This window comes from Poecilia latipinna, unplaced genomic scaffold (assembly GCF_001443285.1).
Source record: "Poecilia latipinna isolate Pla-1442-1.1 unplaced genomic scaffold, P_latipinna-1.0 Scaffold64, whole genome shotgun sequence".
In the NCBI taxonomy this organism is placed as follows: Eukaryota; Metazoa; Chordata; class Actinopteri; order Cyprinodontiformes; family Poeciliidae; genus Poecilia; species Poecilia latipinna.
Window position 1 is genome coordinate 207,755 of NW_015112680.1, and position 13,643 is coordinate 221,397.

The following is a 13,643-nucleotide window of genomic DNA, read 5'->3' on the forward strand; positions in this document are numbered from 1 at the left end:
CCGTTTTGCGTGCACGTTATCATGAAACTAATTCATCATGCTATTTTATTTAGATGAAAAATGTTCCCACACACGACCGACTTAATCAGTGCAATTGATCCACAGAATAGACTGTGTGTTCTCCTTTACAAATGCCTACTATTATCTGCATACTTTCACACTAAGATGATTGAAAAGTCCTGATGCAGCCGCGTAGAAACCTGCACGGAAAGCACACACCGTACAGCTTCTGGGGCTCCTCCAGCAGAGATGTGCCTGCAATGAATGCCAAACACACCATCGAAAGTCGTGTGTGTAAAACCAGAAACCGGAGCATGCTGGTGGAGTGTGATGTGTTTAGGACCATGAGGAGCGCTTTGCAGAAGGAGGCTGGGGTAGCGGAGTATTGGAGCGTCGCTCTCTGTTTGCTGCGCGCTGATCCCGGCGATGCTGCCGACCGCTCCAGCGTTGCGCATGCTGAGGAGTCCCTCACGCCTCTGGTTCCCGGTAGGATGAAGACTCGCTGTGCGCGCTGAAACAACGAGGGAGGGAATCAAGATGAAGATAAGAGTGGTGATTTAGACCGGGGAGCGCTGGGTGGGGAGGGAAAGTGTCTTGAAGGATTGTGTTGCGTTGTGTGGAGCTTTGTCGTCTATGCCACTCAGAAATGAGTTGCAGACTGTTCTCTATCCACTGTGACCTAATTGCACTGTGCAGCAACATATTTATAATATTCATGAAGGATAATCCTATAAGAGCGCATCCTTGTGAACTTTTTGTTGTTGTTGTTGTTGTTGTTGAGTGAAGATATAATTAGCCTGTAGCACATTAGAACTGAGCAGTCCGAAACATGCTGCTTCCTGTTCCAAGAGCATGGTGAGCGCAGCTGAGAGGCACAGCTGACGTTTCCTTTTTGCAGCTTTTAATGTGCGGTTGTCGTAATTACCCTTTCTCTAGTTTGAATGTCTTCTAATCTTCCTGTTAATATCATGAGATTATTGATTTATTTATTTCCCCTCCCCCCCATCTTTTTCAAATGTCAGGGGGTTGGTGGCATCATCATCGTTACCATGGTTACAGGATTTATGGTTGTGTACAACAGCAGCTCTGGTGGGAGATCGCCTTCCTCTGCGTCCAGATCACTGCATTCCCACCACGAGGACTCTCGGTCCACAAAGAGAAAGCAGAGTGTGCAAGTTTCCACTTTGGAAGGGGTTGCAGGTATCATGGACCTGAAGGTAATCATGCATCACACGTGCAGAGTGACAATCTGATTAATTTCACACAACAGTACCTGATTTACATACACCCTCTGAGATATTCTTTTCAAGTATATCCATCTCTTACGATAATGAAAATTCAAATGACCGAGTGTCCAAATTTGGGCAAACAGTGTTGGTGTTGTCGTACAAGCACCAGTTAAAAAGCATAAGGATTTGTAGGTGGCATCGTAAGCAAGTTATCTTCTGTTCTTACACACATGCGGCCTGTGGAGAGTATTGCTGTTTTATGTGCTTTTTGTGGGACTGTGTCGCATATGGACAGGGTCACCCAGGGAACCTTTTATACAAGAACCGGCAGTTGCATTGTGTTGACATTGGAATTACTGCTTTTTGCTCTGGGTGCCTCTATGTTAGTCAGGGTCACAGTGAAAAAAAAAAATCTATCCTGTTGTGCCACAAATTACATCTATTCCTTATTTGCATGGAACTGGAAGCAAGTAGCTCCTTTCAAGAAAATATGGTCGTACACCATGGCGAGGCCAGGGCTGGAACTCTACTAGAACCGGTGACTTCCTGTCTGTCTTCGTGAGATCCAGCTCTTCGGAGAGCCTCTCCTTCCCTAACACCTACCCTGTACTAACCGACCTCTCGTTATTTGTACTTCCATCTGTGCCTGCGCTCTTTTCCTACACTTTGACTCTTGTCACCTCCGACAGAAACTGACAAGTAGCTTTCCTTCTAAGTCATCTGATGTTCACTTTCAAATTACTTTGCCATTTTCACATTATTATGTCACTTTGGATAAAACTTTCTTATATTCTAGATCTTTCCAAAAATAATTTCCCCAGATTTTTTTTTTTTTTTTTTATCCAGGCCCGTGAAACAAAACAAACAAGTACTCACAAAGTAGGGATGATAGTAAATATCAAGCAATGGATCTATATTGTTTACATGTTTAGAATGTCTATGTGTTATCATTTTGAATAAAATATGCGTTCAACAGTTTACTTGACATTTATGTAAAAGTGCCATTTTTGCACTCACTTTAATAACCGGATGCATATTTCTGTCTTCTCCACAGTTTTAGTCTCTAATAATACAGATTTTTTTTTTAATGTTGATCTTACATCTGTCCTTCGTTTTTCAAGTTTTGTATTCTCATATCTCATTTCATATCTTAAAAATGACGTATATGTAAATGAGAAACATTTGCGACCCAACTGATGGATCTGATTGGTGCTGCACAGAAAATGTGCAAAACAAATAAACAAACAAAAAAAAAAAAACAAATCATTTGCATTTAAACATTCGCTATGTTTTGTCTCTGCCATAACTGGAAAGTTTTGTTTTCCGTAATCATCATCTGATTTAATTTTTGAGTATTTATTTATGTAAATTTTCCATGTTCACGGGTGCATGAAAATGTAGCTGTGAAACAAATTTGAAAACCGTTGCATATTTTAAATATCTAATTACTTTTCCTCTTTTAATTGTACGCATTTGTGTTCAGTTCAGTATTCATGTACGGATGCTCAGCTCAGTTAGACTATGACCTAAAGCCAAATCAGGTCAAACTCATATAATGGTTGTTTAGAAATGCAAGAATGAAAAATTAGAAGCTAAAGATTGAGTCGGGGTCCCTCAAGGTGAAGCAACTTCATTTATGTAGCACATTTTGTCCAAAAGCAACTCAAATGGCTTATACTAACATACTAAGATACAGATTTTTGTTAAAAAGCAAAACAAACAAAAAATAAACTGCCAAATAGACTAATATATCTAATATTAAACTTCTGTTAAATCGAATTCTGTTGCACTATTAAAGTTTGATATGATCTGGCAAAAGTATTTATGCCCTCTAAACCTTTTCATACTGTGTTACATTACAGCCACAATCATGAGTGTAGATTAATTAATAACTACTTTGAAACTGCACTGAATGATAGTTGTCACAGTATTTTCCAAACATACATTTGAGAAGTTTGATGTGCATTTATATTCAGGCAGGCTGGATTTAGTTTTATCTCTGTGAATCACAATAAAGGGGACTGAATACAAAAGTACATGTTTTTACAGTCGTATAAAGGGTAAGCTGTGTAATCCGAATGAAAACACTGAGGTTTGTGGTTATAGCATGAAAAAAAAGGGAATGAATACATTTGCAAGTTGCTTTATAGGTTTCTGATTTGCAACATTTTGAAATAAAAACAGTAGAATTTATTTTACGAAAAAGATTTCTGAGTACAACATTCTGACCGAAAACGTTCTTTAAGATTCCAATCCCCTTCTCAAGATCTAAAGTAAAAAGCCGAATTTGCTGGGATAGAGTCAGCCCTAAATTCATCCTGTACTTTAATCCCCTTTACAATTCATAATTAATGTGTTCACCATACATTATTTAGCGACAAATGCACAAAAACTGGAGGGATTTCCAGTGGAATTCCTTTTAAAATATGCTACACGTCTGCTGTGTTCTTTGTGTCTACCTCATGAATGCACAAGCCCATCACTCACACCCATATTGTTACCGAGTCTTCGCACATCCTGCCTCCCCCCTCAGAGAGAAAGATATACAGTTAGACCCTGGAGTGTTGCTCAGACAGCATTGAAGAAGGGGAGGATTTAGAAGGAGAGCACTTGTTCGGCTACTGCTGCCGACTGCCTAATGACCAACGAGAGGAGATCGTGAGGTTGCCGCTGATTTGGGTAGAGCTTTGTGTCAGCTGCTTAAACTCTCTGTTGCCTCGTTTAGAATAGTGCGGAGTTTGGAGTTTTGCAGAGATTTTAAGAGTTTCACCTTCCATCTGATGGTAGTGTTTAGTTTCTGCTGCTGCTGTCTTCCCAGAAAGACTAACCAGAGCAAACTCTGATTAGTCTTTCTGGAATGCAGAAAGGCAAATGCTCTAAAGTGAACGCATCCGTCTGAGCGGTTCCCCTCGGTGTCATCTGAGGGCTTCTGCTGCTTGAGGGACTCTTGGCTTTGACACAAGTGCACAGACACACTCTTATGCACACATTCACATATCTCTGGAACGCTAATGCAGACAACTCCATGCAAATGCTCAAACAGTATTAAAATTTCATACCTCATGCTTGAAAATGAGGTCTGTTTGGTGCACTGTCTAGACCAGTTTTATGCTCTAACTCAACACACGAGTGGATGTTGCTTGAAGAGGCCGTGACTAGAGAGCCTTTCAAAAGAATCTACACTCTCTTTCCACATTGTGTCACATTGCAACAGTGAACTTCAATGTATTTCTCGACTTTACGTGCAAGACAAAGACGAGGTAGTGCATAACAGTAAAGAGAAGGACAAACGATCAGTTTTTGATAACTGCACAGTATTTTCTCATGTTGTATTGTTGCCCTTAAAGTACGTGTACTTCATGTGGTTGATGTAAACCATTCTGCTTAGACTAAGGCTCTGTTTACGGTCATTATCCTATGGGAAGGTGAACTTCGCTTTATAGCTTTTGCATCCCCCTAAAAGTATTTATCAACAGATTTTATCACCTGGGGCGCTCATCGCTGCAACTCCTCCAAAGTTATCATGGTCTGCTTTCCTGATTTGTTATACAATCTAAATGTTGTATGAGTTTGTGGTATCAACATGACTAGATGTGTAAAAGTTCATTAGGTATAAAGCTTTCTGCAGTGACACTGCAAAAGATGATTAATTATTTTTATATCAAATCATTTAAAAGGCGGTAGGTCATTGCTGTTTTACTTCCTAGCAGCTGATTGTAATTCCCCCCCCCGACAACACAGTGTGCACTGGATCTCTCCCTGCCTTCCGCAGTGTCTGCAGGTTTTTGAAGGCTGTTCCACCCGACTGTCTTCTTTTTGACAAGCTGCGGTAATAGGAGCTGTAGAGATAAGCATGCGCATCCAGTGCTTACTCTCACGTTGGAGTTTGAACTCCCTAACACACGTTTGCCAGATTCCTCTCTTCCACTCCTCATCTTTTCTTCTATGATGTTTTAGCGATCGTATAGGAAACAGGTATCGACTTGTAAATTGCTGTTATCAGAGTCAATCTATGCTGGCCTTAAGAAACTCTGGTAATCACGAATCTTGTGTAAGAGCAAGAATGTGAAGATTTGTGGTGAGTCTATTCTTCCTGGGCTTTATTACACGTTGGTGTTGTTCTAATGCACATAATGAGATCAGGAAACCTCTTCTATTTACTCTTTAAAGTAATTTCTGAGTATGCAGAAATAGCTCGTAAAACAAACTTTACCAACCCTGCACTGAGCTTGCTTCTTTGATTTATTCCCATGATGTTCACATTTTAAATCCACCTAAAGGTGGGCATTAGGTGTCTTGCTCAAAAACAATTTGTAATCTACTTTCTTACTAATTTATCTTGACAATAGGACACACTACAACAAAGTTAAGTTCAGGAAATAACTTATTCCTGTAGCCATAGTTCTTTATTACTGACAGCTTGTAATTTGACATATTCAGTCTCATTTTACACACCTTTAAGTAGCAGAGGGCAGAAATTATAGTTCCAGCTGAGGACTGTGAAGATAAATTTAAATTAATTAAAAACAAAGATGACGAGCGGCATGAATAATTGCCAGGAGACAGTGAGAGAGATGAGAATGAGAGCGAGACTCAGGAAGAAGATGAGGGCAGTGAGGGTGAAAGTACGTCCTTAAGAGGTTTGGAACGAGGCTGAATTTACTCTGGAACCAAAAACAAAAGGGTGGAAATTATTAGCAAGCAAGTAAGCATAGAGTATGGCCTATAGTATAGGCCCTATACTATAAAGTTTATTTCATTGTCATAATTTGTCTTTGAAGATCAAACAAAACAAAAATCATGAAAGAGAGTTTGCTTTGTAAAGCATTTTCATTTAAACTGCCGAAACTACTCAACCTTTTGACACATTATAAAATAAATAATGTTAGAACTGGAAAGCATTTTTCTTTTTCACATTTGCACCATTATTATTGTACAACCCCAAAACAAACTTTGTGCTTTATTTCCCTGCAAAAATCCATCCATCCATCCATCCATCCTTAAAGAAAATCAGAAAGCAGGAACATCAGCACTTGACGATGTTTTCAAAACCAGCATTAAATAAAATGAGATGTCTGCACTCTGACAAGCTCTTGCAGAGGTAATCATTGTGCCTCTTCCACCTGAAAAAAAAAAAAAAAAAAAATCATCCTCATCGTTGAGCTTAGCTGCATAAGCAGCCTTGACTGTGAATGAGCTGATTATGAAAAATGCGTCTATAGATAAACTTCAATCCGATGTAGTCTTTTGGAAAATGGACTGTAAGATGAAAAATAATTTGTCAGAGATACTTTCAGCAATGCTAGAAGAAAAGACTTATTAAAAAAAAAAAACACTTAGAGAATCATTCATATAGTGCAGCTTCACAGTGACAAAGCAGCTGCACACACATCCTGCTACAGCTGGGAGGAATGAGGCTGGAATAAATTTAAACAGATCATTCAAAGGAAATGTTGCCGGTTCTACTTGTCTCTTTTGTTATTTTGGTCTAGGAGGTTTTTTGAGGACTAATGGTTGGTATTTTTCAGCATTTTGCTTTAGAACACAATTATTTTTTCATAATAAAGCAACAAGATTTGTTTTGCGTCTTATTGCGTTGCCATAAAAACGGCTCCATTTTAGTCTAATTTCTGATCTCCACAAAAGCCTATATTATGTGTTTGTAATTTTATGTCCTCTTTAAACTGACTAGCGTTTCACTGTGACTCAGTGCAGGTTCCTGTGCAGTAATACTGACAGTTGAGTTTTCCTCTGTTTGCTGTCATGATGTGTATTTGGGATGACGGAGATGCATATAGAGTCAGTCTGAGAGTTGTTGATGGAAATGGGAACTAGAGCTATCCTCCAACTTTCTTATTTTTCTGTTTCTCCTCTTAACCGTATCGATTTCTATGGCCTGGTAACATTAAGCCAGTTTTAACACAATGATGCAAGTATATTCTTAGACACTGCCAATAACTCTATAAGCACATGGACATTTAAGAAGCATTCGCCTCTTAAATTTTTAGCTATGGTGAAGTTAACTTCGAATACTTGTTCTCCCCAAAGTGCGCTGCTGCACAGCCAACATTTATTTATTCAGCAGTCTGTGGGTTGCATCTCCAGGTTTTTTCACTTGATTTTGAAAGGTCTTTTCCCTTTGATGTGGAATAATCAAGCTGTCAGAGAGGCTCAGGAAGCAGGAGCTGCAGAGTCACGTTCAAGGACACTTTCAGTTTCCAGCAGACTCTTTTGACTCAAATTGAAGCAGTGCAGCCTCCAAACTGGCTCTTGCGTGTTTGTCCCATGGTTTCCCAGTTATTAAAATCACCAAATGCTTAGGAACGAGTTGGTAGGACAGTGATTAGGGAAAAGGAGTCTCTATCTTTTGTTGGTAGAAATGAAAAGAACAAAAATGAACAGGACTTCTCCCAGCTGGAGAGAGGATAGGCGGGTTTGTGCAGCGAGGTGTGTAATTTGCTCCAACCTACCTGGTATTCAGGAATTGGGTCTGCTCACGCAGAGCAGCACACGTCCTGATGAGATAGTTCCTGTGAAGAGATGGGTTGGAAAAGAAGTTTGGCTTGACTGTGGTTGTGTATTTGTTTCTTTTTTGCAGAAGACATTGTAAATTGCTGGATTTTAGCCACTTCATTTTCTGCGACCACGCTTAAACGTTTCACCGGGAAACGCATGCAGCACAACACACACTCACGCCACGAAATTATTCAGTGCGTGAGTCACATGGATAGCAGTTTTATTATTGTCGATACAGCGGCAGGAGCGGTAGCGCCTGCGCTGCTTGTAATCTCACCTGTGTGTATGCAGACAGACAGACTCACTCGCTCATCTATCTGCACCTCAGGAACTGGCGGAGTGTGAAGCTCAGAGCCCGGTTCAGAATTCTGATGGAGCTCTCCATTAAGGTTGGGAATAATTCATGCGGGGAGTCTTTGGGTGTTTGCTGTCGGATCATTCGCCATCCGACCTCTTCCTTTTCCAACTCAGAAGAGCTTGTTTGGACACACACACACACACACACACACACACACACACACACACAGACACAGACACAGACACACACACACACACACACACAAATTCAGCCTCTCTTCAACAGAGTTGAAGCCCGTGTTACAACTTTTCACTTCTTCTCCACGATGCTGATAATGCTCACCAATAACTAAGTTTTTGTCAGCTTGAAGGACATTTTGTGTGAAAGACCACTTGAATACGCAATGATAGTGCAGTGTGAGAGAATACTTTTAATTCAGTGTGGGTTGTTATATGAAGGCAGGAGATCAGTGGTCGTTCTGGAAAAAATAGAGCCCCGAGTAAAGTCCTCCTTATGCTATGCCCCATAATCAGTAGAAATGCAAAAAGACACCAACATTTTAGGGCAGTAGCACTGCTGACACAAAAAGCATTGGACAACGTCACTAAGTCATCGTGACAAAATTACAAACCGCTGGAAATACTGGAGGAATCAGGAATCTGGCCTGAGGATAGGAATAGGGAAGAGTGACGTTAAGAAAGACTTAAGTCACCAAATAAAAACATTAGCAAGAAGCTTCTCTAGTCAACTGAGACTATGACCTAGAAGAAAAACAAGAAAAACTAACACTATGCTTCCCTGAATAAATCCTCCTCATATTAAAACATGGTGACGGGATCATTTCGTGGTGATACTTTCTTGTAGCAGGAACATGGAAGTTGTCAGACTCAAAAGGAAGCGACTAAAAGGAAGCTGGACAATCCTGGAGGAAAACATTTTGGAGACGAGGGCAGAGGTTCACCTTAAAGCAGAACAACAACCACAAACATACAGCCAGATGTAGGGATGCATGGTATTCTCTGTACGACCATCACTCTGTGACCTTTAGCATTTTGGACAATGCCATTAAAGTCCAGCGTGAGGATTTCCTGCTAGTTCTCTGTCCAACTAAATATTACATCAAATGCATCTTTGTAACACTTGGAATAAATAGGCCAACTAACTGTTCTCCAAGTGGTCCTTTAAGATATGAATATTTATCATAATAACACTAGAATGATGACATGGTAGTAATTTATTGTGTAGCCTTAGCCAAAGTTAAAATTGAATAGTTTAAAGCATGTGCTCTGTTTTACAGTTTCTTAGTCAAACTGATGTTCACAGACGCTTATAATCCAATCTGACTCGGCTCAAACTGTTTGGCAAAGCTGACATAGAAACATTTGAAAAAAAAAGATCTTGAGCAGTACAATTAAAAAGATCTGAAAAGTTCTACAGATGTGAATATTTTGGGACGGTGCTGTACCCCTGTGTGACAACAGTCCAAAATATTTTTTTAAACATCAGTGCTATCCTGCTTTTCTTCATTTCCTTTTGATTTATTCCTTACAGCCTCTAAAGATGCACTGCAGGACGTGTGCCCTGGTGACCAGCTCTGGCCACCTGACTGGCAGCAACAGGGGCGAGGAAATCGACCACTCCGACTGCGTCATTCGAATGAACGACGCTCCCTGCGCGGGGCACCACCCGGACGTCGGAAGGCGCACGAGTCTCCGCGTCGTGGCTCACTCCAGCCTGCAAAGGGTGCTCCGGGGCAGACAGGAGCTGCTCAACGGGAGCCAGGACACGGTGTTCATCTTCTGGGGTCCAAGCAGCTGCATGAGACGGGACGGCAGAGGCCACGTTTACAACAAGCTCAGACTGTTGAAACACCTGCTGCCCAAACTTAAAGTGTACGCGATCTCCCGGTCCAAGATGCTGGAGTTTGATGAGTTGTTCAAGAAGGAAACAGGCATCGATAGGTAAATGTACACAAGGCGATGCTGTTATTTGCAAGCTATAGAAACCATGGGACCCAGGAAGTACTTGCGAGGACGTCGGCTCACAAAATACAAAAATGAGATTTATAATACTTTGGTTTCTTTTTGTGTATAAATTACAGGCAGTTATACTGTGGAAAAACACCGGCTGAATATGAACATTATAAAAAAAAGTGGAATAAATAGATAAAGGCATTTGACTGATGTGAATTTGGCTATTCATATGAACTGATTTGCATGTAAACAATGAATCCCCAGGTTGAGAAGCTGATGTGCATTAGGATGAGAATTCAGTCACTCAGAGCAAATGTGTCACACTTCTTCATGTCCTTCCTCTGCTCTGCACAGTGCAGGGAAAATCTGGGGAACAGCTGCGCTTTGTTTGTAAAAGCAGGCACGCTGCGCGTCTGTGTTTACTGAGACATGGCAATCCTTCCCTTGTCTTTATTCCAGAAAGAGCTCCAACTCCTGGCTGAGCACCGGCTGGTTCACCATGGCTATGGCCCTGGAGCTGTGCGACAGGATCAACGTGTTCGGCATGGTGCCCCCCGATTTCTGTAGGTTAGTGTCTAAATCTTATTTAAACAGGAAGCTGGGTTCCCCAGCAGTTTGTTTTAGCCTTTCATCCAGAATTGTTAGAGATATGACAAGCACGGTTTGTAAGATACCTTTGCATACAACAGGCTTGCTCCTGTAAGGATTAAACAAACAAAATAAAACAAACAAATCTAAAATCTAAAAATATCAACAACACAGGGTGGTTCTGACTTGTCTCTAATGTACTTTACTCAACTGAGATTAAATAAGAAAAGGAAATATGTTGATGCTAAACCTGGGAATCCCTAAATGGGAGGCATTTAAGAATTATATTTTTACATTGCTGATTCTCCGCCCTGTACTTCATAGAAAGCATTGTCATGCAAACGCTGTAATATAAGAATGCAGTAATTCATGGTCTACATTAGTAGACAACCATAGTTCATGTGAAACACAACCTGTACTTGACACAAAACTCTGCACCTCCTTCACTGTTGACAGAGACCCCAGTCTTCAGTCTTCAGTCTTTGTCCAACATTTTCCCATTGCATAGCAAGTGTAATGAAAAACACTTTTGGCTTAAAAAAAAAAAAAAAAAAAAGGAAGAAAATTGGGCATGAAACGTGAGGCGAAGGATGATTCAACTTGTAGAAACTGGAGATGAGATTCTTTATTCCGAGGCTTGGTATTGGACTTGGAGTGGGTTCTTCTTCCCAAACTTAATTATTTCTTCTTCCCTTTAAGGTTTTTATCTTCAAGCTACAGATCAGATCTAAGTCTGACAAAATCAGTCTTCCGAATTGAATAGATTTTAATAAGTTTTGCAAGGTTAGACTGGGGGAAAAGTACGAAGTCGAGATGCGCTCTTCTTTTTCAGTTCAAAGTTGCTTCAATAAAGTTGACGGATGTAAGTCAGTGCTTTCGCAACAGGGTTATTGCAACTTTCTTTTGCTGTGTGTTATTATTTTGATTTTAAGTTTAATCGTGCAGGATATATCTCAAGGTATGTATTTTAAGTTCTATAGTTTTTAAGTTTTAAAATGTTTTGTCAAGGTTTTTTGTTTGTACGACAAAAACCTGGCATTGTCGCGTTGCATTTCCTGGATTGCTTGCTGTTTTCACCCGGACCTCTTTACTGAAGTGCTGGGTAATGTTGTTAGCGTGTTTCTCCTGCAATGAGTTAGGACTCACTGGTAATTCTGCTAGTGACACATTTCAGTACACAGCAAGTGAATTACACAAAGTTAAATCTTACAGAAGAAATCGTTCTCCAGCTTCATAAACTTTGCGCTCTGCTTTGAACGCCATAAAATTTAATGACTACTATTTTGGCGGCTCTCTGCACCGCTTCTCCAGGACAGTGGGAATAACTGAGCCTCACGATTGGCGCGTTTCTCAGTAGGTTTAGTTTGTCACATTCTCTTTGAAAAAAAAAAAGAAAAAAACTGGGGCAAACATTACATGAAGCACAAGCGACTCTTCTTTTGCAGCTCCGTTTCCTGACAACTGCGTCTGCATTTCAGTATAAGGAAATCTCATCCTATGCATCTTTAATTGTGCCTCTAACTTACTCAGAATTCAGTGAATGCTGGAGCGTGATTTTAACGTGAAAAGCATACCCTTGCCCTAACCACCTTTTTTCAGTCTTAAGCAGAGTTTAGTTTGCCTTTGTCACATACAGGGCCGACGAAATGTCTGCCGCTATAACTCTCACATTAAGCTACAAGGACACAAGAGACGATTTGAAATATGTAGGGCAGATTGCATCGACGCCCATGTGTCACACCGAGCTCCTCCACCAAGCTTGATCTGACTGAGAGCATCAGGGGAAGATGACAGCGTATAATGAATGCCTCTTTGAGCTCAGATTCTTCTGATGTCTCTGTTTTCTCTTTGTTCCTGTCTCCTTTTTTTTTTCATTCCCCGCTGTGACTCTCTTCTACTCCCCCTCTCTACGCCCCTGCATCTCATAATTATCCCCGCACTGCTTTCACATTCCTTCCTCGCGCTTTCGCTTTCAAGTCTAACTCGTCCCTCTCTCCCTCTTTCCCCCCACGAAGATCCTCTTTACGTCCCACGGTCCCGTATCACTACTACGAGCCGTCGGGGCCAGACGAGTGCGCCATGTACCTCCTTCACGAGAGAAGTCGAAAAGGAAGCCACCACCGATTCATCACAGAGAAGACTGTGTTTTCAAAGTGGGCTCAGACTCTGAACATCCACTTTTACCAGCCGGACTGGACGCCCACTCCTGCCGTCACACATGCGAACAGCTCAGGAGCCCCAAGTCCAGTCGGATCCTGAATCTGTCTCCACAGACGATCCCTGCAGAAGAGAGTTTCCAGTTTCCAGAGAAAATATTCCCTTTGAAATCACTGGGAAACAACCAGGGTTGGCCCAAGGTTGAACTGGACTATGTTTGGGACACCACATTCAAATAGAATCACACTGCAGTATTAGATTTTGTATGTATTAAAAAAAAAAAAAAAAATCTTAAAGATATGCGTTTTTTTTGTGATAATATTTCAATGCACTGATGAGACAAAAGTGGGACTTTTTAGAGGGCGTGTGTCGCATTACGTTTTGAGTGAAATGAGATTTCAGAAAAAGAATGTCATGCTTACAGGAAAAGACAGTTATCCGAAATGCGCTATGGCAGATGTTAGGTGGTTTTTCCTTTAAGGGCATGGGGGTAAAATACTTGCTCACTGCACTACTTACAGCACTGTTTGATAAGCCGATGGCTCTAGTAGGCACCGTAATGGACTGGTGACCCGAGGCCGTGGCTTAGTTCACTTCTGCCTTGACCTGGCTTGGGAAATTACTAAATGATAGAAGAAGCTGCTTTTACCTGCTGGCTGACTATAGCAGCATGACAGAATGGGGTCACAACAGCAGCGTACTGTAACTATAAAAGGATGAATATCATAACGGAGTCATGAGTATCTGTTGTCTTAAAGCACAGCTTTATGTTTCAGAACTGAAGCGCAGCATGACTGATCCAGACCTCAGCACAGACATCTCTGTGATGCTACGTTTCAGTAGATTATTCACGCCTCTGCTGGCTTTATATTTTAAACTGTT

The 13,643-nt window shown here is 41.0% G+C and overlaps 1 protein-coding gene across 2 annotated transcripts; it reads left to right on the forward strand.

Moving 5' to 3' along the window:
• Positions 1–256: 256 nt before the first annotated feature.
• st6galnac5b (ST6 (alpha-N-acetyl-neuraminyl-2,3-beta-galactosyl-1,3)-N-acetylgalactosaminide alpha-2,6-sialyltransferase 5b) lies at positions 257–13,048 on the forward strand. 2 transcript variants are annotated; one of them, XM_015058720.1, is made up of 5 exons: positions 257–552; positions 1,023–1,217; positions 9,595–10,004; positions 10,476–10,579; positions 12,620–12,875. In XM_015058720.1, exons 1-5 carry the CDS (start codon positions 538–540, stop codon positions 12,772–12,774), a joined length of 879 nt encoding a protein of 292 aa, XP_014914206.1. In that variant the 5' UTR covers positions 257–537; the 3' UTR covers positions 12,775–12,875. The 2 variants fall into 2 exon arrangements, with proteins under 2 accessions (XP_014914206.1, XP_014914196.1); XM_015058710.1 differs by having other exon boundaries at positions 260–552; positions 10,476–10,583; positions 12,620–13,048.
• Positions 13,049–13,643: the final 595 nt, after the last annotated feature.